General features: G+C 33.1%; 2 protein-coding genes across 4 annotated transcripts; one reads left to right on the top strand and one right to left on the bottom strand.

The window, feature by feature from the left end:
- Positions 1-10182: 10182 nt before the first annotated feature.
- LOC149054833 (negative elongation factor E-like) lies at positions 10183-13257 on the top strand. Its single transcript, XM_089228368.1, has 6 exons — positions 10183-10476; positions 10548-10874; positions 10943-11145; positions 11208-11262; positions 11348-11450; positions 13040-13257. Exons 1-6 carry the CDS (start codon positions 10396-10398, stop codon positions 13108-13110), a joined length of 840 nt encoding a protein of 279 aa, XP_089084494.1. The 5' UTR covers positions 10183-10395; the 3' UTR covers positions 13111-13257.
- LOC149054832 (uncharacterized) lies at positions 12915-26441 on the bottom strand. Of its 3 annotated transcripts, XM_089228365.1 has the most exons (4): positions 26210-26441; positions 24574-24895; positions 20037-21798; positions 12915-17920 (listed from the first exon to the last, which is right to left on the bottom strand). In XM_089228365.1, exons 1-4 carry the CDS (start codon positions 26220-26222, stop codon positions 15893-15895), a joined length of 4125 nt encoding a protein of 1374 aa, XP_089084491.1. In that variant the 5' UTR covers positions 26223-26441; the 3' UTR covers positions 12915-15892. The 3 variants fall into 3 exon arrangements, with proteins under 3 accessions (XP_089084491.1, XP_089084493.1, XP_089084492.1); XM_089228367.1 differs by lacking the exon at positions 24574-24895 and having other exon boundaries at positions 26210-26440; XM_089228366.1 differs by lacking the exons at positions 24574-24895; positions 26210-26441 and adding an exon at positions 22544-22885.
- Between the last annotated feature and the right edge of the window lie 462 nt (positions 26442-26903).

Below are 26903 nucleotides of genomic sequence, written 5' to 3'. Positions count from 1 at the left end.
CGTAAGGATTTTATCGTTTTATTTTTTTATTTTTGTACTATCCTAAAAGATGTATGGTTATTGTCTATTTTATTTTTATTATGATTAGTCTTTTTTTTAAACTAAGTATATTCTATTTGTATTATATTTTACAAAATTAACTATTCAATAAATCCATATAAGAACAACAAAACAATGTTTTATTCACAAAATACACTGAAACAATGAGTAGACAGTAAAATATTAACCACGGGTAATCGATAATACTATTTATACTTATTAATTATTATTATCATATTACCTTTACCGAAGTATTTGATTGTTTAATTAGTTATAACGTTTAACAAAAAATCGAAAATTATCGATTTATATTTGATGATCCATAGAGTATAGGGTAAAATTTACAATCTGTATACAATTATTACAATAAGCAAATTTGATATTTACAATTATTATTAAAATAACATGAGTAACGTGTATAGAGGAAAGATAGGTCTAAAGAATACCTGGTATCTAAGTATATTATGCGTGGACATCATTGGTTTCGTTTATAATATATCCGCATATTTTATAAACGGGGAGGGGGGGAGAGAGGATAGGGTTTTAACTTCCATCGAAATGTATTTAAATATTTCAAACAATATTTATTCTTAACATTATTTTGTATAACTCGAGGGCATGTTGGCACGTTTTACACATTGCATATTATTATTTGGAATCCTCACGTTGGGCCAATCAAATTAGGTTTAAATTCGGAATCAATTAGAGGAAAGCTTATATAAATAGTTTTGACCGCTCAATCATTGGTCTGATATATGTATATGTATATATTTCTATTTAAATATATTCAATCTTTTTGCAAAATAAAAATAATAAGCAATAAGGATAACAAGAAAAATATAATACATATTAACATATACATATAAAGGTCTGATATTAGGGAAGTATATTTTCCCTGCCTTAATAATGATGCACCAACCATTGTACCTTCCAACTTAGGAGCTTATTGTAGATACCTACTTCTTTCAAACTACAGAATAATACAGCAGTATAGCCGTTTAAGTAGGAATTAGGTAGGTACCTACACTTTTACTTAAAATATTGTATATATTTTGTAGGCAGGTTTGTGGCACATACACGCCAAGTAAAAATATAGGTACCTAATGTATATAACACGCACGATACGGAAATTCAAAATATTACGTATTGGTGACATATATAATATTATACAACACATCTCAAGTCAAAACATCTTGTTCATTACATACAGTCATATAATATTAGTCCATGATATCGTATATATTCATGAATATTACACTATACTATAGGTAGCTTGTGTAACGGAAAAAAAACTAAAACCTCTCCAATGCACCAACTGACCAACTTGATTCATTTCCAACCGGAAAAGCTCCTGAAGTTGAAAATCGAATCATTATTTCGGCAACTTATCGTGTACATAGACACACACACAAAAAAAAAAACACACATCATTGTAAAATCAATACATTCATCGCTCCGATCAGAATCTAAAATAGTTACTTATTATAATTATCATTAATTCATGACCTTTTGATTTTTAAGTATATTTTAGTATAGAAGTATTGATTATTAATTTCGTTTTCGGAGAAAATGTTTGACTTGGAATTTTACAAACTAGCTGGCGCCTGACATGGTCGGTACGGAAATTTAATGTGTACACTGTATAACCTTACGTTAACTTTAAAAAACAGTAAACACATGCATTTATTTTAATCAACATTTTTATCTAATAATTCATAAAAAAAATATTTTAGTAAGAATATGCGTGTGCTTCTAACATTTAAACACCATATTAATCGATGATCAAATAAATAAATTTAAAAAACATAATTAAAATAATACCTAGGCTGGTACTTTATAAGTATATTGTTATACCTAATTTTAATTTAAATAGTTATACATTATTTCGGTATTCGGTATAATTATTACTTTTCATTATTTCAATGAACAAATTGTATGTACACGGACATCGTTGATATAAAAGTGGCGACTTGTATAATAATTTATACATCTGTGGATTTATCTAATTGATTTAATATAACATAATCTATGGCGATTGCCAAAGTCGTTGCGGAAGACGCAGTCGATTAAAAATTCTAACATTTCAATTAGATAGCGAAGCAGACATGAACGAAAAACATCCTGCTTTCCGTACAATTTTTTGTTTTCATAAATCACATTATTTTTAGACTTCAATTCAGCAGTATCTAATGCGTTTTCACAGCGTCGGAGTGCATACTCGTCACGGACTCCAATAAAGCCCGAAATAATTTATATTTAAGGTAAGTTTGTTTTCATACCTATTCCTTTGCGGCTTAATCTTAATATATATAAGTAATAAAAAATTGAAGTACACGTTACTACGTTAGTATACTTTTACAATGGTGATTTTTGCAATAAGTTCTTCACTTATGCATTTGAAACTAAAAATTTAAATACTTGCAAACATACCTACTTTTTCAAATATAATGAAATACTCTCTTAAACCCGATTAAACGACTTATTGCCTTTTATGTTTTATAATTTTTTTAAGTAAATGCAAGGCTACCATATTTTGAGATGTGGCTGTATTGCAGCATACATAAATTGATTTTCAAACATACTAAAATATGGCAGTATGAATTTAAGCTATGTTCATTTTTGTGCCATATATCCAATTATGGGAGTATTAAACTTAAAATTACTAATAAATAATAAAATATTAATAACTGTTAGTTATTTAAAATTTGATTAAAATTGTTGCATTATAATCGTATAGGTAATTGGTATGGCAATAAAATTAATCATTTAATAGTTTATGTAATCAATTTCTTAAAAAAAAATGTATTATAAAACACTAAATGAAAAAAAATGACTACTTGTCTTAAGTCAATAAGCTTATTTGTATGTATCAAACTAACAGAAAATTAAATAAATAATGTGACAAATCAAAAAAAAATCTTAACAAGTAATAACTATAAAATTATCAAATGCTTTTGAACAACAAAACTAACATTATGTGTAAATTTGAATAATTTAATATTATTTTAATAATATAGGTAATACTTGTTTGAAATACAAAGTAAAAAAAAAATAGTTACTTATTATAATTATCATGACCTTATGATTAATATAATGCTGCCAATGGCTTTAAAAATAAAAATAAGTATAATTTTATTTTATTAATTAATCTTTATCTTCATAGTTTTTTTTTTTTTATTATTATCATAATTCTAAATATTTGTTAAGTATTAGTATTATTAATTTCAGATACTTTTAAGTTTTTATAAAAATAGTATTATTTTGGAATAAGTTTCACTTTGCACATTTAAATGAAATCTTTTTTTTTTCTTCAGTAAATGCAAATTTTAAACTTTATGTTTGATGATTTTATTTTTGAATTTTTAGTTTTCTTTAAAACTATAATTTTTTTTTAAAATCTGTTGCCCATAAGTTGTTCTATAAATTAATCTGTCAGGGAATTCTTTTATAACTTTAATAATTTTAATATCTCCCTATAAAACCATTTGACCCATAGTGTTTTTATTAAAGTTGTTACCAACATTTTTACAATGATACGTTGTTCATTAATATACTCACTGGTTAAAATGTCATCACATTCTGATTTAGACCTTTCTGATGATGCTTCTGAGCTTTCATCTCCCTTCTCGTCCTTGTCTTTAATACTATGATCAAGATATTCATTTTCTGAAACTGTAAAAAAAATACCAACTGTTGTAACATTAGGTTTTTAAAAACATGAGATCAAGATAAAATTATTATTTACTACTAGAGTCAGTTATTTTATCACACAATGTTTCCATTGGTATTTGGTACCTACTTACTAGTTCAATGAAATGTTGTGAACTTTCACTTGATTTGTTCGAATGTGTGGTTTCCAATTCAATTATAAATCTTCTTCTAAAAAAAAATGATAATAGTATAGTTTGAAAAAATAGCAACTGTGTAGCAACTAGGTACTAAGTACTTACTATTCTCATATTCAGGTATCACTGAAGGTGTAGCATTTAACCATCCAATTACTTTATTTGTAATATTAACTTCTATATTTTTAATAACTGTTAATATTGTCATATAGAACCATATCGGAATTAATTAAAATGTATGGTTGATAAGATAATTCTATAATTTATTGAGATTGCATTTACTATTTATTTTATTTTCTTACACAAAATATAACAAAAGTTAATCAATAATAAATTGAAATAATATTTTGAAATTATTGAAATTAAATAAATACAAACATTAATAAGCAATTATAATTAATCTTTATATTATTAAAATAAAAATGAACTGGTAGGTGTCCAAGTTCTAGTAGATAACTAACTTGTTGTAGCTAGTGAACTGTTGAAGAAATATTATATTCGTATAAAACTAATGAGGTATTGAATAAAATATTTAAAACATAAATTAACACATTATAACTAGGGAGGAAATATAAAAATTAAACAACAGGTTATTTCAGTTATATAATATCTGTAATGCATAAAAAAGCATCATCTTTATCAATAATTAAACAAATAAACCAAAAAAAATTATGAATTATATTGTTATAATTTAAATTTAAAAATACAAACTTTTAAATTAATTAAACGAACAATAATACAATATTCATAAACATGAACGTCTTTGGAATGAAAAGTTTTATTAAAATATTATATATCTTTGGATTTAAACAATATTTCAAAAAATAATATATAATAATAATTATAATATTCATGAATTATTGAAATAAAATAAATAAACAAGCTATAATAAGCAATAATAATTAAAGTTTGTATAAAAAATTATTAAAATAAAAATGAACTAGTACCAGAGTTTAAGTAGTCAGTTGTTGGTAACTTGTCGTGGTTAGTTTAAATTTCAATTAGGTATAACTTATACCGTTATATCTAATTAAAATTTAAAATTACTAACTTTTTTGGTTATTGTTATAATATCACATTTTATTTAAATGAACAATATTCATAAACATGAACCTCTTTGGTATGAAAAGTTTTATTAAAATATTATAAGTCTTTGGATTTATCTTATTGACGTAATATAATAATGTAATATTGTAATCCATGGAAATTGTCTAAACTCTAAAATCGTTTCAGAAGAGGCAGTCGATTAAATATTCTAAAATTAAAATTTCAATTAGCGCTAAAGCAGACATGAACTAAAAATATTTTGTATTCTATATAATTTTGATTTCATAAATAATAATATTTTCAGACTTCAATTCCGTATCCGATGCGTTCTCATGTCGGGATCGGAGCTTAGGTACCTTACACGTCGCGAATTTCACCAAGGCCCGAAAGAGTCAATGTTTGATGTAAGTTTGTTTTCATATTCTTTTGAGGGTTGAATTTTATATTAGGTCTAAAATAAATATTTAATGTCACGAAAAATATACTACCCAAGTGTCCCAGGTATAGTTGACGCATATTTTCTGAGCGCGAAATTAATAAATACGCAAAATTGAATAATATAAACGCGCTGTGTCGTTTTCCAGGTTTCTGGGCGTACCTAGAATAATTATAATTTTATAATTATAACCTAGGTATATGTATTTGAAATCGACATTTTTTTCAATTTTTGATTACTCAATAGTAATATCCGTTATAAATGATAACTCCATGGTTCATAGGACGTAATTTTAATTTGTAACTTTGTTCCAAATCCAACGTTAGAAATCATAGGAAACTATTAATTTAGTATAAAATATATTTTATTGTTATAAATTAGGTAGATATATAATAGACATTTAAAGTTATTTATAACCTTTATTATTCATCTACTATTTATATCATAGGGACTTTTAAAGTTATAACCCTGTAGGTACACTTAAAACCCCAGAGACATCTGGAGGGGGGCCATTGCCACCCCCGAGATTTTTCGTGTCATTTAAAAAATCGGAAGTTTTTACATAAAGCTGATCTTGGGTGTTCAGCGACTATACAAATCGCATAAAAATTCCTTGCTCTATAATAGACATAAAATGTAAAATAATAGTTCGTAGTTTGAATAAAAAAAAAAAAAAACTTTTGAAGGTGATTATCAATTATAAGAATTTCGTTACGATATTGAAAGCAACTTCTTATAATAGTTTTTTAAAATTAATTCAAATCTCTAATACTGGAAAGAAATAATAGATCTTGCAGGGATAGGTGTTGATTTTTCTGAAAAATACGATCATTTTTAAATTATTATTTTAATCGAGTGCTGGAATCTATACTAAGTTTAATCATTTACCTACTTTTTTGACTAGTCTAATTGACTTTTCAAATTTAAGATTTTAGACATTTTTAAAAAAAATTATAGTTTTTAACCTATTCACCTTTTCATTACCTATTCAATATTTTAAGTGACATACGTGTTGTTATTACTATCTAAATCAACAAAAAAACATCCTTCATGATTTTACTTGATGAAAAATAGACGCACAAGTACTAATTATATCATATAATAGATAAGGTTATGGTTTCTACATGTTTAAAAAGTAATTTTGGGGCCTGCAGGAGTGCAGGTGTGGTACGGTGGTTGGCCGAAGTCACTCATTCGATCTGAGGTCAACGCATCGACCGGCGTCGCTAGCTGCTGGATGGGCGACCACCTAGGTTCTTAGTAACGAATCCTCGTCCTATTTACATGTGTTTTAAACCAAACAGTATTTTAATAAACAGCGATTGATTCCTTGATAAATAAATTGCGTCTGGCATGGTATATATGCACTCACTAGTCGTATACTAATGTAAGAATACCAAAAAATAACATTTATATTTAGAATATACAAAAATGTATTTTGGGGCCTGGTGTGGCGCGGTGGTCAAACATCGCCTGGCGTCACTAGCTCCTGGATGGGCGACCACCTGGGTTCTTAGTGACGAATCCTTGCCCCATATATGCTCACGTGTTTATATACAAACACATGTAATATGGCCATAGTTGACGGATTTGTTAAAAAAAAAGTGTATTGTGTAATTAGAAAAACAATACGAATCCAATTGTACATTGTTTAAGTCTGTATAAGATATACTTGTTCATAGTATAATTTTTTAATAATAATAATTTAACAATAAGTATGTAATTTAAGATATTTTAGATGATTACATTTTCTTCAGGACTATCTGTAACATTAACTTGATCTTTATTACATAAAAAATTACAGACACTGCGATGTAAAGATTACCTATCCACAGCAAAATGCTATGTTGAGATAATTAATAATAATAATTTATTGTAGAGAAAATTGTGTAAAATTTTTTTTAGATCGTTTCATTTAAAAAGCATTCAAAATCGTAATTATTCTACTTCAAGTATCGAGGGTCGTTTTTTGGAAGATACCATCTAAAAATAAAACAATTATCATGATGCCATATTAAAACGTTTTGGGGGCCAGAAAAGCATAATACCTATATAATTTTAGTGTGTTGGAAGGAGACATAATTTTGATAATATACCCATTTATATACTATTATATATTACAAAAGTTGTTTTGATTTAATGAGGACGTCACACTTGTACAAGTATTCAGTTATTCTTACTAGTGCAAAACATAAAAAAATTATGTTCAGCAGTTATCAATAAGATCATATCAGTTTTATATAGTAATATTAGGTATACCTAATTTATAAATTCTCTTCAACAGGAATTTTGTAAGTCGGAGACAATACAAACAGATAAATCTATACTTATTAGTTATTACTTCTACAATTTACGTCCAATCATACTTCCGAGTTTAGATCATATTTTTCGATTAGACAATGATGTACTATGGATGAGCCTATATTAATTACAGTTCAAGTATACGTATTTATGCACTCATTACGACCGGACACGGCAGACACTCGTCTAATAAATATGTGCTTAAAATTATATGCATTAAAAAGTTGGGCATGACTCTATTCATAATATACGTATTATCAAAGAGGAAGTTGCACCGAAGTCCTAAAAATCTAGAAGGGCGAAAACTATTTCAAGAGGCCCATATATCTTTATAATTAAAGGTGTTTCTAAGAGATTAACAATCAATAGAACAACTTGATAAGAAAACACTTATATCGGGACCAACTAAGGATCTTTTTATTCAGTGTCCTAGTTAACCATCCGTATGTCACGCGTTACACAAATACTATTTATTTTTCTACGATCATTCAGATTGATACTTATTAAGGTGGTTCTAGTCAGATTGGATTTTTCATGCATTTAGACCAATAAGCTGGCGAAAAATACACATACTTTTCACACACTAACAAGTCATATCGCAAGGGTCTAATGTATTGCCTATACAACATTCCTTAGAATATGACTGACTAGAACCACCTTAAACCCAGTGTCGTAGTTAGCCTTCCCAAGGGGTATTGGGTGTATAGTACTGTATACACATTTTCCCTCCCTAAATCCTAATCCTGGCTACGGCACTGCCTTTCCCGCGGACATGCAGATGGTTAATAGTCATAGGGAGGTTTGTTTAGGTTAGGTACCTATAGCTATACCTATAGCTCATGGTAAGTTAAGCTCAGTTGATGATAGAAGACTATCATCACTGGTCGTGACTTTTGTATTGATTTTTTCCTACTAACTAACAAGGTATTCGACATTGCTAACATAACAATGATAGAAAATATTTAAAAATTAACGAGGAAAATATTAATAGCATACTTAATATAATAATAAATAATACATACTTTTTATTAAGAATTTATAATTAAAACTTAAACTTAATTTTTAATATTAGTTATACCATATGATTAATATTTTCGTAATTTTTAACACGATTTTAGAGCCATATTAGTGTTATACCAGTATTTCATAACAATAAACTAGTGTTAATAACAGTAAATAATGAATACTCTGATCAAATTGATTATATATACTTATATGATAATTTTTTTCAAATTTAATTTTTTGAATCTTGAAAAACAATTGCCTGCGGGCAACAGTTCCCCCTTTCAATTTCTATTTCATAATTTTATTATAAATGGTTTATTGTGTACACAAATTAATATCCAGTTTAAGTAATCATTAAATTATGAAATAATTGATTAAAAAATTAAATCCCATTTATTTCTTTTGAATTACATATAAATTTTTTCCAACTTTTTTTTTTTGCTTCTTGAAAAATATTATTCTGCGGATGCCAATCCCCCCTTCCCATTTTATTTTCATAATTTTATTATAATCGGTTTATTGTGTACACAATTTTTCAACTAAAAAATTCATGTTCCACTAAATAACATAATTCTATCATGATTGTATTATTCTTTATAGTTTCTTTCATTTAATTTTTTTGGAAATACATACTGCAGTCTCCATTATGTATTCTAATATTTAAATTTTTTCCAAATTTTTTTTTTGCTTCTTGAAAAACATTTGCTTGCAGGTACCAATTCCCCCTTCCCATTTTATTTTCATAATTTTATTATAATTGGTTTATTGTGTACAATTTTTTTTATAAAATTAATAGGTACCCATTTTAAGTAATCATTAAGTTATGAAATAATTGATTGAAAAAATTAAATCTCATTTATTGTTAAAGCGGGCAGACAGATGACCTAACAAGTAAACTTAACCCTGTTAGTTATAGTAACACAAGTATAATATAGCTTCCGTCGTCTATCGGCTCCGGTCACCTAACTCATGGGACCACCTTCAGCCTACCGGCACCGGTAGCCAAACTCGAGTTGCTCTGCGCGGCAGTAAAGTAGTATGTCGCGCATGATTATAATCGTAAAATCGTAAAATTTGAGGGGCTATAACTTCCAAAATAATTGTCTCCGCACGAAAATTCAAACAGTTTCGAAATCAGCGTTGAAAAACACGTCTTTAAAAAAAATATATCGAAATTCGTGAGGTGCGTGGTATAGTGCATTTTAGGCCTATTAACTAACCAGTAACCACCAACTAAGGATTATGGACTAACATCAACTCATCAACAATAAACATATACATTTATATTTTTTATTGAGATTTATATTCATTTTTAATTATCATAGTATTTAATCTATTCTGTGGTATTATCATAGAACAGTATCTAAGACCGTGGTATTATGATATATTAGTGATAGTGATTTTATCTTAATTTGTGGTAACAGGTTATTCTACGGTAATTGAAGTGGTTCATGATTGTGTTTGATCCGCGCGCTGATAATGGTATCATTCTTGTTTACTTACCGTTATCGTGTTATTGTCACCGTCGGTAAACACCAAAACCAAACAATTCGATTGGACATTTTTTTTATTTTTCAAGCAATTCAAACTTTGATTAGTTATTAGTGTTATTACTTATTTCTCACAAGTGCAGTAATTATAAACTGAAACGGAAGACATTTCTCGTCTTTTAGTTTTGTCGTTAGTTACACATCATTTAAATCCCAATAATCGTGCGTTGAGATGGTGTACTTACATTTTCCAACGAATCTGACAGAAGAAGAACTCATGCTGCAAAACAAGTATCAAAAATTGAGAAAAAAGGTAACTTTGTTCAGATACAAACGTCATTTAATATCTCTTGGCGTATAACTTTTTGTATTCACTTTATCTAGAAAAAAGCATTGCTAGTGCAAAAAACACCTCGACCTGAACCCGAGCCTTCACCTGTACTCAATCCCAAAAGGCCCAAAGAAACGGCTCGCGACGCAAGGGAAATAGCGAAAAAGCTATTGAAGTCTGGTGCCATTGGACCGATAAAAAAAGTACCCAATCGTACAGACCAGGAATCATTTAAAAGACCTTGTGGAATGGAACGCAAATTGTTGGTTACTACTCAGGCTTTAAGTAGCTATCAACCTTTTTCTGCAGCTTCACCTGGCATCAAAACTGAAGTCATTCCCGATAGCACTCCAAAAGCAACTCCGACTACTAAATTCTCTGTATGTTTATCTTGAAACAATCTGAAGTTTTTAGTTACCTATTTATTTAAAATTCCTTATGTTTGCAGAATTTGTATAGTAGTTTTGTTTCTTCCACTTCCAAAACCATTCCACCTGCTTCGAGTTCACCAGAACCCGTTCCCGAACAACCTACTCGTAAGGACATCACTATATTTGTTGGAGGAAGTAGTTCCATGACTGAAGAATTTTTAAGATCTACATTTAGTAAATTTGGTACAATAATTAATATATCCATGGAAATAGAAAAAAAGTGAGTTTTTTTAATATTTTACTTATTTCAAAATCTAATTAAATTAATAAATTATATTTCAGTCGAGGATTCATCACATTCAACTCTCCAGATATTGCTGAAAAAGCAGTAGCTCAAGTAAATAATTCTAAATATCTAACTGAAAATTTATTATTATTATTATTATTATTATTATTCATAAATATTTTTAATGTTTACATAGATGAACACAACTACAGTCTCTGGTATTAAATTAAAAGTTTCTATTTCACGAAATCAGCCAATTGAATTTGGCGATAAAGGAATTAATTCATGGAATGCAATTGGTAAGAGTTTTATTAATAATTTAAAAATTTTCATTCAATGTTTTGAATACTTTACATTAATTTGTATTATACATTTATATATGTAATACATTTATATTTTGTTACAATAAGTGATAATTAATTAAAAGTGTTTATTAGTAATATAAAAAATTATTTTCTTGGTTTCTAATGTTTATATAATGATTTTTGTAATGTCAAAATGGAGGAAAATATCCATTTATGTTTGAACTATTGAACTTATACATTTTCATAGTAGAGATTGGTTTTTCAATTAGATTGTAAATTTAAACACTGAATTATATTAGTAAACTATATTTATATTTATTTAAATTAACATTAAGGATGTTTAAATCCTGCAGTGATACTAACTTTTTCTTAAATGTATTTAAATACAAGTATGTACTTCTAAATTAACAAAATATGGAAAATTTACCTGAGTTTAAATTTTAAAATTTGTCATAATTGCATAAAATTTTTTTCTAATACCTTTTGAAAAATATGCATCTTCTTCAACTTCTGAGCGATAATTATAATCAAGACTTTGAGTGGTGTTACGACTTAAATCGGCTTTGAATGTGCCGTGGCTGAACCTATGTTTAATTGTTTTCCTTCAGCATATTACCCATAATTTATTTTCTTATTAAAAAGATGGTGACTATGAAACTATACTAAGCAGTATTGAATTGTTATTTGAGTGGCCTGCCTTTGTTAGACATAAAGTTGATTTTTTCTTACAGTTTATAATGTCTATGGTCAAGTAAAAAAACATTTATTAATAATATTTCTATGAGCGATGAGCTCCACTTAATATCTTGCGCATTCAATTTTCAAATGGCCAAATTATTATTATCAACTGCTACCACAGATTCTTTTATCTTCGCTATGCTATTTTGTATTCAGAATGTATAATTTAAATTACATTTGTAAAAAAAAAAATAGGTTTTCATTTAAAAGAAAAAACTTTGTATTGCTATAAAATATTGCTTAAATGGTATAAAAATATAGGTATCCATAGGTATCCTTACAAATTCTTAAAATTAAAATTTTAATAAATTCATTATAAAAATTAAAATGAATATGAGCACTTGGCAAACTTGATGAATACTGCATAATTTTATTTATTCTTGATTTTAAAAAATATCACAGAATAGTTTTTTTTTCACTTTTATTAAATTCATAAAGTTATCTGAAAGGTAATTTAATGATGATTTAATTGCTGAACATTTCTTCTAGCTTACTACCAATTACATTTTTATATAGCAATATTTCATTAATAACAGATTAAGATTTTGTAACATTTAACGTAAATATATTATGCATAGATATTATCTATGATATTATGCAGATATCTGTACATACATATATTTTTATGCAACAGCTATAATATTATTTAAAAAATTTTAAATATCAGATATGATTCAAAATTAAACTATTCAACCAAAAAATGAGTTGAAATTAAACCCATGATGAAAATATACTTTTATTCAGAAAATATAAACAAATAAATTAAATGGTTACAACATAAATACACAATATAGATGTACAGCTTTTAATCGTCAATACTTATGTGTATAATTTTTGAATTCTAGCTACCAATAAATCACAAAAAGGAAATCAACGAGATGATCGTTCGCTGGTGTCATATGATGATTTATTATAAAAAAAAGTTGTTTTTATTTATTTTATATTTTATTAATGTAATATTTTTTTTTTTTTTATCGTAGACCAAGACGTGGTCGTGTAATCTATTTTATTGATGTAATTTTTATAAACTGTTTTATTAAAAAAAAAAAAGTTTTGTCGTTTATTTATTATTAATAACTTTAAAAAATGAATTCAATAACCACGACATCGACAAAAGTTTTATAACTAAATTGTAATCCTACTATTATAGTTACACAAACACATGGCTTATATTAAAAAAATATTGCTTTGAGATTTCATTTATTTATGCAGCAATGTTTCATCTAATCAATATCTGTAGACAATCGTAAAAATCAAAAATAACAATCATAACTTTGCTCATAATCTACTTATAAAGCCATTGTGGAAGAAACAAACCTTCGATGAATAAAATTATATAATCTGTGTCGATTATATATGCCTAATCATCAATATTATATAAATTTGGTATTTGACGTCTTCATCTTTATAACTTGGTACCCCTACACAGCTGGTATAGGGGTTTATGAGTTTATGACTACCGACTCGGTTCCGTACAAACTAATAGTATTTAGTCGGAAATTTGCGGTTTCTCGCTACTATAACAGTACCCGCGCTATTGTAGAGACGCATTAAATTAATCGCATTGGCATTTATATAACTAATAAAAATCTCAATATAATTATTGATTTCAGCATTTCTATAGCCTTTCGACCGATTAAACCTGACTTTGTGCAATAGATTTTTATTCTAATACAATAAACGACGTCGAGGGCGTATTATTAAATTCGTAGCGGAATAACATTCAAATCTTTGATTAATAATTAATAAACATTTTTTTAATAACATTCAAACGAATTTCGAAGAATCATCTCTGCCTACCTACGTATTGATATTTGTGTTCTAATCGCCATTGTCGAGTAAAACGACAATTTTCAGTGGCGCAACTATGATTTTTCAAAGGGAAGGGGGGGGGGTGTCCGCGAGTAGCGTATACAGTATTTCCCCAATTAATTTCCAAATTCGTCAGCATACTATGTACATGTGATGGTCGTCGCGACTACTATTAAAATATTTACCTATTATATTATTTTATTCGAACGATTTGAATCAAATCACCACCATAATTATTTCTGAACACACTACTGACGTCCAACGTTTTGTTAACAAAACGATTCATATCACGCGCGAGTAAGTGACACGTATGTTTAGATTAAAGTTACACATGATTTTAGTAATTGTCGATAAACTATGCAACAAAAGACTTATTAGTAACATTTATCAGTTATAAATTATAACACTAGATTTAGAAAAAAGATTGAACATTTTTTTTCAATGGTTGTTGAATATTAATTAAATATAAATTTCCTATTATACGGTTCAAGGGGGGTGTCCAGACACCCAAAACCTAACCCCCCCCCCTTGGTTGCGCCAGTGTTTATGACTACCGACTCGGTTCCGTACAAACTAATCGTATTTAGTCGGAAATTAGCGGTTTCTCGCTACTATAACAGTACCCGCGCTATTGTAGAGACGCATTAAATTAATCGCATTGGCATTTATATAACTAATAAAAATCTCAATATAATTATTGATTTCAGCATTTCTATAGCCTTTCGACCGATTAAACCTGACTTTGTGCAATAGATTTATTCTAATACAATAAACGACGTCAAGGGCGTATTATTAAATTCGTAGCGGAATAACATTCAAATCTTTGATTAATAATTAATAAACATTTTTTTAATAACATTTAAACGAATTTCGAAGAATCATCTCTGCCTACCTACGTATTGATATTTGTGTTCTAATCGCCATTGTCGAGTAAAACGACAATTTTTTTTAAACGAAACAACTGCGATTTGTCGCGAAAATATTTTAGAAAAAAGTCGAGTAAAACGAAACCGTTAGGAAAAAGTTAGGTAGGTACATGTACGAACAAAAATCGCGATTGCAGTTAAGTGTTTTAAGCTCTAAAAATTATCATTCATCAGCCGGTCAACGGCGAAAACGACTGTTGTTTTTGTACGGGGTAAAGATATTATTATTATTTTTTTTTTTTTTATAACAATCGCGCCATACAACAATTATTGAATATTAAAATATCGGGAGATGGTATTTTGCGCCACTTTTATTACTTGTAATTTGCGCAAAAATATAACATGTATTTTGCGCCACTAAAGAAAACAAAATGGAATATGTAATTTGCGTCACACTTTCAACTTTAATAGCAGTTGGAATTTACCAGCAGATAAATTTAGTGATATCGCATAATAGGACATATACAATAATACGTACCGATGCGTCCGACGCGTGTCACATATCGTCTCAATATCGTCGAATTATTTATAATTATATGACTGATTTTTATATGTTTTATTAATTAACGACAATTTAGATGTTTAACATGCATGGAGTTTGATTTTTTACATACATGTATTTATAATAATTACGAGTTTAATATGACTGATTTTTATAATAATATGTTTTATTACTTAACGATAATTTACATATTTAATAAACATCGAGTTATTTATTTAATTATAATATAAGTGGCGCAAATTACAATTTTAGTAGGTACTCTAGGGCACAGATTACATAATTCCTTTTTATTTAATTTTATTTGGCGCAAATTACAAATTTAAAAAGTGGCGCAAATTACATACGCCCAAAATATCGAAATGCAAAACTTAAAGAGAAACAACGACCGGTTAGCAACAATAACAAATAATAACAACAGCTGCGTCGTAAAACGACTCCCGACGGGGAGGCGAGACTGGCTACTGATTGGGTGGAAATTGAAAGTCCCAGTGGTGGTGATGGATGGTCTTCTCGTTACCGAAGCCCAGGATCAGTAGGCCGGCGAGTATGATGCTCAGGAAGCACAGGGCGGCCTGCAGGTCGCGCCGCTTCTCCGTGTCCTCCGGCACCACCTGCTGGACGACTTTGGTGAACAGGCTGCACACGTTCGAGTGACACAACCGGAACAGCTGACAGCTGAGTTCGGTGATGGACGGGTCGGCGGTGGACAGGTCGGCGGCGCCGACGGTTCCCGATGGTCTGCCGTTCTTGCCCTGGCCGTGGTGGTCGGCGGCGGCGGCCGAACGGGGCGAGCACGGAGGCTTGCTGCGTCGGCGCGGCGGCGTGGGCGCGGCCAACACGCTGGCCCGATCCTCGTCCGAATCCACTTCCGGGTACATGGACGACACGCGCGAAGATTGAACCGACGCGGTGTCGTCCTGCAGCTGCGGCACGTGCGCTGTCATCGGGTCGTCTGATGCATCTGCGGGCGCGGCTTGAACGGCGGCAGCGGCGTCCCGCAGCAGAGACGGATGCTGAGCCGCCGCGGCGAATTGAGCGACCTTCAGACTCGATCCGGACGTTTCGTCGACGGCCATGCGCTGGCCGAGTATGTCGGCCACGATCATCCTGCCCACTTGCAGTTCCTCGACGGTTATGCGTTGCGCACGCACTGCAGTGACGCCGCCCGTAGCGGTCGCGTCGGACACCATGGCGTAACCGTTGCAGCTGCAGTCGTCTGCCGCGGTTACCGACATGCTGGACGTCGGCCGGTCGACGTACTCGGTGACCTGAGACGACGACCGAGTCCTGGGTCGGTCAGTGGCGGTCAGGGTGTTCGGAGTGAGATTTCGGCACGTTGCAGATCCGACTGCTGCTGCAGTAGACTTTGACGGTCGGTCGTACGAATCGGCCGAACAGCAGGATCCATCGTCGCGGTGGCCGTCCGACGCGTAACCATTAGCAGCCGCTGGCGACGGGTCGGTCTGGACGGCCACGGACACGTCATCGTCGGCGCGGGTAACAACGGCGTTTTTGGCGGCAGACGCGAGGAGCGCACGAGAAACGTCGGCAAAGAAATCGTTGTTAGACGATGTTGCAGACGTTTCTCGCCGATCTAAAAAAGGGACCAGGGCCGAATCGGTGTTCCTGCGCCGTTGGGGTTCGGGCGTGCCAGCGTCGTCGGCCGCTCTGGACTTGCGCGGCGGTGGTGGCGGCGACGGCAACGGCCGAAGTTTCATCTTTTCGATCACGTCGCCCGAACACAACGCCGCCGCCGCTTTGGCCGTCCCGTCGGTTCTGTCGTGGTCGCGGTCCTCGTCATTGTGGTGGCCGCCACTGCCGTTTTCGGCCACGTCGCCGTACTCGTGTTCGCTGACCGGTAACCGGCGCCGGAGTGGTCGAGACGGTCCCAGAGTGTTGTAGGCACGCGCCGGTCTCGACGGCGGCGGCAGTTTAGCGGTGATGGATGAGGTATCTTCTGCAGTCGTTGACGGTCTCGCATTCCTATCGCTGTAGCTGTACGACCTCGGTATGGTGAAAAACGCTCCAAACTCTTGGCTTTTGATCACGTCGTATGATTTTTTACGTCTGTGCCGCATCGGTGACTGTGGCGGTAACAGCAGTGTCGCGGATGATTGCGACGACTTGTCCACCGTCGCGTAACCCGCGACCGCGGAATACGTTGTCGTCGTCGTCGTCGTCGTCCGCGGCGGGGGTGGCCGAGGAGGCGTGGAGCCGGCGGACCTCGCGGACATATTACCATTTACCGCGGCGGCCGTCGCCGACCGCTCCTCGACGTCCGCGTCCGCCGAGAGCGACATCCGCGAACGGCGCAATGGCGGCGTCGGCACTCCTGCACCACTGCCGTTGACGGCCCACAGTGGCCGGCTGCCACAATCGGCCACCGCCACCGAAATATCGTGGTCGGAACCGGCCAACGAAGTCCTGGACCGACGCATCGGTGCTTTTGGCACGGTCTCCGAAAAGTTCATTGACTGCTGGAATCCCTGTGACGGAAAAAAATAATTAAGCTATTTAACCGTGTCTAAAGGGTGCGCATAGTTTATATTTTTTAAGGAAACCAAAATTCAAAACATATTTTTAAAAAGTTTATTATATTACGTATAATGGTTAAAACCTTGTTTTTATATTTCCTTACATACAAAATGATTCATCTATCATTCTCACCGCCATATTTTTATTTTAAATTTAGATGCTGATTTTTTAGAGTTACATTTTTAAATATTTTTGGAGCATGCTTGGTGTATCACTCTGTATCTAATACAAATTTTTTAGTTCAAATAAGCTAATGTGTAGGAGTTGATAATTATCAATTGAAATACACAATGTGAAAAAAGATAAATAGTGTACTTATGTACCTATGATTTGTATCTATACTTTATTAGTTTTGAATTGGTGGGGGGGTGGGGGGGGTGGCTATGTCTTTTCAAATTACCTCGTTATTGTGTAGCAATGAAGGTCATAACTCATTGTAATATATAACTATTATGTTGTTAAATTTGAATTTAACGGTTTAACGTAGTATACAAAAAAAAAAAACGATGGGAACTGAGCGAAGGAGAAGGATCAGCCTCTATTTCTCAGGATCTTTTGTAGTATAAAATGTATACCATAGTATGTTTATATTATTATTATTTGTGATTTCTTAATTTGAAATACAGGTTGAACTAATTTTTGTAAAACCAATCATTTACGATATACCTATGTCAGACGTATTTAAAGTATAGCTATAGTAGCACCAAATATTGTGATTAGGTTCGCATGGCCTAAATAGCATATACTAGTCTAATGATGATTTTGAAAATGTCATTGTGTATAAAAAAAAAAAAAAAAAATAATAGTAATTTATAAGTGTTTAAGTTTGGTTAATATATTTTTTTTAATACCTATACAACAAAATTTCAAACCGTAGATTTTCGTTAAACTATCAAATTTTAACTTCATACTGACAATGAGTCTTAAACATTGTTGAACTGCTGTATAAGATAAACTTACATAAAACTTGATTGTCTAAACGTTAAAAGGTTTCTAAAATTCACAAAGCTTACAAAGATAAATCGAAAATGTATAATGTCTAACATCTAAATAAAAGCTAAAATATCTTGAAAATTATATTGTGCCTGGATATTGCCAATATAAGTATAAGTATAGGAATTTGTTAGAAAACAAAAAAATATTGAATTGTCAAACAGGCGCGGGCGATGTATAATATTGCGTTATCTAACTGTTATTTATTAGTTTTCCTCAATTTACAATTATTAATAAAAATCATGAGAAATTATTATGTGCTAAGTGAGTATGTCTGACCCAATGTCCAAAGATCAACTAAATAAAAAGGTTCTGCCAGTAACCATCACCCTCGATGCAAATAGTTGGAACAACTGAACAAGCCTCCTGATATAAAACGCGATACCGGTAAAACAAAACACATTGAAAAACTAATGTAACTATTTCTTGCTCCGAATCTAAAATTATAAATATTTCAACGAGAAAATAAAACAACTATTTGCTTTTCACTTTTTCGTATCAAACAAAATATTACATAACTATAGATAATACTATTTAACGGCCAACGTATGTTCCAATAGAGTTTTTGCTTATTATAAATAATATATACTCTCGCTAATTCGCGATAACGCGTATAAAGTTAACAAATTAAATTAATAATAGATACACTTACGGCGTACACCTAAATATGGTTATATATACATACGGTTATGTGTATGGTAATATCCTATATACATATCATTTACCATAATAAATAAGAATTGATGGCAGCATTTTGGTGATTTACGAGACATTCGTTTGATATCTATTTATTTGTTTGGTTTTTTCTATAGGAAATCAATTAGTTGTTATAGTATTTTGAATTTCTCTATTTTACCACAACACACGATTAATGTAAACAGTGTTTATTCTGTAAAATATCAGTAAAGCTCATTTGTTTAAGATAACAGCTCTTAAAATAAAATATAATCGGAAAATAGTGTAGTCTGTTGTGTTATACCGAGAAAACGTGGGCGCGTCCAGTGTATACAAATTTAAAAGTGATCTATTTGTGGTATGTGATATACCGATATATACACATAATGAATAACTTACGATTTGTGACTGGCTTCTCTTTCTGGACAAATCAATCATCGACCGCGTGTCAAACGAGGAAAACTTGGACATACGTTGTCTGGTCGGTGGTTTAGGCGGCATGTGTGTGACGGTGGCGGCGACAGTCTGCCTACTGGAAGTCCTCCAGGGCACTCCGGAAGGGAGCACTGGATTTTGCGACGGTTCAAACGTCTGACTGGTGATGATGTTCTCGGGCATGTCGTCTTCCGGTTTCTTTAACGACTTGGTGCCGCCAAACGATTTCGGCATCGTGCTGAACCGATCAGCGACATAGGATCGCTCGGTGTTCGCTTCAGTTGCAGTTTGCCGGTTAGGTCTTCTCAACGAATTAGTCCGCGACGGTCTAACGGGCGTGGCGATACCGCTACTGGAGTCGCGGTTGTTTCTGGTGATTCCGCTGTTGCCATTGTCATTAACGCCTTCCACGGACCGTGTCCGGTTCGACCGGAACACGTCTCTGATCTCCGACGACAGATAATTGCTGATGTGCACATTACCACGACTCAGACCTTTTTCGCGCAGGAAAAATTCGTCAGAATCAATCTCCTCGATCACGCCCGATCGGTGCTCGTACAAGCTCTTCGTGTCCTTTGATCTGCTACAGTCGTCGCTTAGCGATATCACTTCCTGTAGATCGCTGTCCCCGAATTCGGCCAGTGATTCTTTGGATACCTGCAGTGGTGGCTCGTCCAGCTCTTCTTCCACAGCCAGCGTGGCAGTCTGTTCTTCCGTCGGAGCCGGTGTTGACTCTTTATGTGACCGAAAGAAACGCCGATGGAAAGAGTCCTTCCGCTTGTAGTTGTTCGATTCTGGTTCTCCTCCGTCGGACGACGGTGGCGGCGTTTTTGCTTTGTTCGCCGCGTTGGTTTTCCTACGTTTGGAAAAAATTCTCGGGTACGTGCCGAAATCCATTATCCGAGGTTTAGGACTTTCCGGCTTTGACACTTTTGACGCATCCGACCAAGTGCGCGCCCGGAAACCCGGTATAGACAGCCGGGAGCCACCGATTTTTGCGGATTTTGACGGTTTCGGAGATTCTGACGACGTCCTGGATAATCCAAAACGTGGCAGCGAAAATCGACCAATCTTCGTCTCTTCCCGACCATTCTTCGTCTCGTCCCGAATACTCTTCGTTTCATCAGTACTAGATTCATTTGGGTCCACGGATCTTCGGGAGAAGTGCCCAAAGGCCGTGGAGAAGTTCACTTTGGGTGCATTGAATGTGAACTTTTTCGGCAGAGTGGCGAACTGGCCAAACTTGCGGCGAGACTTTTCGCCGTTTGGCGTGTCAACGACTATTTTTTGCTTGGGCTTTCTTTTAGTCACCCCCTGCAACTTGGTGCGTAGTATGTCTGCTTTGACTTTGACTTTTTGTTGGAACACCTTCATACGCGTATTACCGGATTCTACATCACCCAAAGACGAGTTTTCGTTTTCACCCTCATAAATCGATTCGTCGGATCTTATGTTTTTTTTGTCGACATTTCCGTCGTCATCGTCATTATCCTCTTCGTCGTCGTCTTCTTCATCGTCTTCGTTGTCTTCTTCTTTTCTGTTAAGTCGTCGTTCTAGATGTTGTTGTTCATTTTCAGGTTCCGAACCCGTGTCGTCGGCCATTACGAGTTCTTCTGTCAATGGTATACGTAGAAAATGACGGTTATCATCTTTTATTGGATTAACAGCGGGCGGAGATATCCGGTCAGTGCTCGCTGCTGGCGTGACAGGTTCGTATACGTGATCCCTGTAAAAATTAACGTTTATCAAAAATTGATCGCGACAAACATATAATATTTTAGTCGGAAAATAATGGCTAATTCTCGTACGGACGGACGCCCGAGAAAAACCGGCGTAACGACAGGAGGGTTAAATTTATTTATTATTTGGCGACAATAACAGAGACAGAGGATTCAACATGCCAAGAATCTTCTCGTGAGAGAGCGAAAACTTATTTTTAGGTGTCTGTTGGTCCGGAGCTAAAAGTAGACGTAGAAACGTAGAGTGGTTAGGATCCGTCGTGTACCTATATAATATATACTATACAGCATACATTTTTTGTTTGTTAATTTATTCATTTAATGGATGATAAAATAATTAAAATTAACGTACCAATGCGACATAACATTACGTTCAACGTAAAAACATAAATTATATACCTACCTATACATATTATAATTTAAATGCATTGTTTTATTGATATTGAAGTATACGCAAAGTGTATAATGTGTTCGCTACGAATGTCGTACGAATACAGAATAGCTATAAAAAAAAATGTGTACTAAAAACGCTAGATTTATAGCTGTAAATTTACGAATATTAATTATACTAACACACTTAAATATAATAGCTACAACATTTTTGACCAAATATTAATTAATTTAGTAATTTCATATAATTGTATATTATACATAATATGGCCTTTAAATATTTTTCTATTTTTGTTGCTTAGATACCTATCGCAGACCAATTTATTGGCGTTGTGTACTCACCCCATGCCTGGACGCGTCTTTTATTAAATCATACAGTTAAAATTCTCAAATTAATTACGAATTTAACAGTGTGGCTGTCATCTCTGGAGCAAATTTTAGCTGTTGTTGTTCAATGGTGTCGGAATACCAGCAACCGCAAATGACTTCCGGACTACACTGAATCGTCGTAAGACTGCTACATTCCCCGGTTTCAACATCGCTGCCATGCGCTACACAATCGCGCTCGATTATACGGAGAGAAAAATCGAAATTGCTACAACGGTTGCCAAATATGTTTTGGCCGTCCGGCATAACCCGAATATTCAGACGAAAGAGTGTTCGTTTTTTTTTTGACCATCAAGCTCCAACTAATATCATCTCTGGGCCAATATAGTTGAGATTTTTGTCATTTTACATAGCCAAATGTAACACATGTACCGCGGTAATTTGCTGTAAGTATCTTATAATACATAATAGCCGCGTGAGTGTCAATGCACTAGGTCTTATATTGTTTAAAATATCGTAATCGAAATCTTCTTCATCGAAATAGTTTATACCTACGTTAAACTTACATATTTTAATATGTTGTAAATGAAATCGACGAGTTTATTCGATTAAAACGTTTGAAAAAATAAAACTGTCTTTAGTTCATAGTATATACTTGTACAATATCGTTATTAGATCACACATTATTGTCACAAACATCCGGCGAAGACGTCAGCTACAAACAACACTATATTATATATGTGACATAATAAGAGTAGGTAGTATATTATTGTGCATTATAATAAGACAGGAAACTCGAATAATAATCTATATAACATCTTGAATATAATATAGTGTTTAATAATTTTAAATAGGTAGGTATAAAAAATATAATATAAATTTGCTTTATCATATAATAGTAAACAATATCAAGTTTATAAGTGAATAAAAAGCGGGTAAGTATAAGTGGATGCCGCTCTGCAGTACAGTAGGTTACAAGTGGGTTACCGTAATGGATGGTATTAAATTTGAATTCGATGATGTAATATCATTGTATACAAAAAACGATTCTGAGTGGAGACGGTTTATCAGTCTAGGATATTATGTTATACTGTATTAATTATATTATTATAATTTAAAAAAAAAAAAACGTCCGTAATTATTTAATATTATAAAATCATGAAATCGTTCATATTTTCTCTTTTAACCACTTTTATTTCGAGTACCGTTTCGAAAATCAAAAAATGACCTTTTTAAAGTACTATAGCTCAAGAACATTACCATTCAGAAAAGATGCTACACTTGATACTTTTGAGAAAGTTTAGAGGGAAAAAAATAGAATAAAAAAGAAATAAACATCATTGTAAAGGTTAGGTTACATCATTGTAAAACCAATCTAAAATCTATATATTTATTTATAGGTATTAAAGCGTAAATACGAATGCATTAGGAGATCGAGTGAAATTTTTATGGAAATTATAATTGTGTAATTATTATAAATATTATCGTGATGGGTAATATCATGTTTTTCTATAAAATCTCGTCATAAACACTTTAGCGCGAATCTTATTGTGACGTGTCATTATTATTATGACCAAACAATTGATAAGACATTTTTTTTTATACACATCACATTAATATTATACTCGACCTGTGACCAGCACCAAATACTTTTGGCGAGTTGTCGGCGGCTTACACACCGCATAGACTGTGTGTAGTTATTTATGACATACATACTAACGTGCAATGTTAAATGTAATTATATATGGTTTCTTTCAATTTCATCGGAAATCGAATTTTATTTTCGATTTGGCATTGTTTTTCTCAAGAAACGCCTACGACAGCATCGCAGGCGATAGCTGCAACGAACGCTTTGGCAAACATTTTGACATCACGTATGGCGTGCGACACATAAATTATACAGCTGCAGCGGTATAGTTGCATGGTTTATGGATTTTATTTTATTTGTTTTCCATTAAAACCATAAGGTAATAGCGGCAAACAGTGGAAACGTACTTTAACGGGTCGTCGACGGCGTGATTGACGCCTGCAGACGGTGTACTTGCCTTTCATACTTCACCCAGGTGTTTTCATCGAACGGCGGTTTGTTGAGATGCGTCCACGGATATCCGCCCACCGACCGTTTTCTTCTCACTTCCTCCCAGTGATAGGTGGCCGGCGGCACCGGCGGCGCTTCGGGGGTCGTCGACCTGTCCGTGGTAGATCTGCTGCACACCGAAGTAGATCTGCCCGATGCGGACCGGCCCGGGGTAGATCTGCGCGAGGTAGACCTGCACGGGGTGGACCTGGTCGACGGAGACCTGCCGGGTCGGTTCAGCGTCGAATAGTACGGCCCTTCCCTGCCGCAAGACACTGATTTACGCGAATCTAACACATAAACATAACGTAAGCAAACGCTGTTTGTGAAGAGTCGTGGATCATCAAAATTCAAAGCAATACGGCGTAGAGTATGTCAATACATTTAACCGCGAATTGTATTATAATATAGGTAGGTACATTATACATTTCATCATATGGTGCCATCCTATATTACTGTTATATAATTCCAAAACATGAAGTAATAATAATCAAACGGTTAAAAGTGTATTTACATATATAGGCATTGGATTTAAAAACTAAAATATAGATGATATTACATCATCTAAATTTATAACAAGAAGTTTTTTTTAAGTTTCATGAATCTTGTTTTTTAAAATAATTTTATAAAGTATTTTAATAAAGAAAGAACTATTGAAAAAGACACGTTAAAAATGTAACGCCCATAAACATTTTCCGTCCGAGACAACCGAGCCGTTTTCTTTCGCTTTCTCTGGTTTCGGGGGGGGGGGGGGGGCACTGGGTTAAAGCATTTATCGTGATTTTTTTCTGCGCATATTTTATAAAATCTATATTACTTTTGAACATAATAAAAATGAAAACATTTTAATTTGTATTTCAGTCCATAAAATAATATTAATTACATAATAGAAAATGTATACAAAACAAAATCGCTGCAAGAGAAGCCATAATTTATTACAACCAATATCTCTTGAAAAAAACCACTTTGGGTAGATAATTAGAAATAATCGGAATCAAATTCTAGTAGATTTGCAATGAAATGATATTAAATGATATTTTAAATCTTCCAATTAATTAATTAAAAATATATATATTTAGCAATGGTTAAAAAAGTTTTCAGACGAGTTAATAATATAGTAATAAATGTTAATGTAAGGTAATTTAATATTTAATCATGTTTTGTATATTTATATAATTTGAATTTAATTAGAACTTCTATATATTATGCTCTCACACCAGTTTTTTTTTCAGTGGGACCCTGCAGTATTCACGAAATTAAATCAAATAAATACAGATATGTGCGCATATATACAATGAGTCCAGAAATTTTCCTCCTCAATTACCTTTAGTATCTCTGTGAGACCGTGGCACATTAGTATAGTATAATTTAAATGCTGTTTTTTCAATTGAAAATTACAACTGATTTGCATACATTTTTTATATATAGCTTATACTCTATTATACTGTTGAACAAAAAATATTATAGGTAAAGCCTAGGCCATTGATTTACCAGGGATGAGGGATTCACGAAAACGCTTTGGGGTATTTGGGATACACTGTAGTTGTGCATATTATAATATTGTTATATATAAGTAGTTAGGTAGTATTATAATAGGTACACACCTGGTTCTTCCATCGTCACACGCAACGCGACGAGACTTACGCGTTGGCGGGTCCAGGAACGAGTATCATTCGCTCAGCTTTTTTTGTTTTATCCGTTTCAAACGATCTAGGTTTTTATTTTATTGTTTTATTTTTTTATTTTTACAGACCTTGTAGTTTGGCTTTGACGATTAAATTGACGCGCATACGAGTCGGTTCTCGCGCACCGGAGGCGGAAAACCGTTTGTGTGAGTGCATGCAGCTCGTTTACGACGTGGTCCCGGCGCTCGGACATGTTTGGGCCGCGTCCAATTTCGTCAATTATAAATAAACTCGACCCTTTGGATTTGTCATATCGCGAAGTGGCCCATATCTTTCACTTTTTTTCTGCCCATAGTCGTTATGTAATGATCGAAAACGAAAATCGAAGTGTTTTCTTTATCGATGTCTATCCCTGCCCCGCCTCAAAATAATAACATGAGCATAGTTATTACGCCGACAAAGTTCTAAAACACTATATTGACTTTTTATAAACATAACGGACATTTCTGAAAAGTAAATAGTTTCGGCTGTTTTATCAAGCTTTTTAAATTGCATGTAGCGTTTAAAACACTAAATTATAAGTATATATTATCAATAAAGTGTCATCGTTGGTTGGCTTCTTCATTCAAAATTTTCAATTTTCCTCATACTCTGATTGTGCCAATCTTGTACA

Source organism: Diuraphis noxia, unplaced genomic scaffold (genome assembly GCF_037042655.1).
Source record: "Diuraphis noxia isolate RWA-SAM2 unplaced genomic scaffold, SU_Dnox_SAM2 contig0005, whole genome shotgun sequence".
Taxonomy (NCBI): domain Eukaryota; kingdom Metazoa; phylum Arthropoda; class Insecta; order Hemiptera; family Aphididae; genus Diuraphis; species Diuraphis noxia.
The sequence above is the reverse complement of the archived record's forward strand: the minus strand, read 5'-3'. Positions and strand labels throughout refer to the sequence as shown.

Coding starts and splice junctions, on each gene's coding strand:
- LOC149054833 (XM_089228368.1), top strand. CDS start 10,396: ATGGTGTACTTACATTTTCCAACGAATCTGACAGAAGAAGAACTCATG. Junction 10,477..10,547: donor ATCAAAAATTGAGAAAAAAG/GTAACTTTGTTC, acceptor CACTTTATCTAG/AAAAAAGCATTGCTAGTGCA. Junction 11,263..11,347: donor CTGAAAAAGCAGTAGCTCAA/GTAAATAATTCT, acceptor ATGTTTACATAG/ATGAACACAACTACAGTCTC.
- LOC149054832 (XM_089228365.1), bottom strand. Junction 21,799..24,573: donor ACCTGGGTGAAGTATGAAAG/GCAAGTACACCG, acceptor TAATTTTTACAG/GGATCACGTATACGAACCTG. Junction 17,921..20,036: donor AGAGAAGCCAGTCACAAATC/GTAAGTTATTCA, acceptor TTTCCGTCACAG/GGATTCCAGCAGTCAATGAA.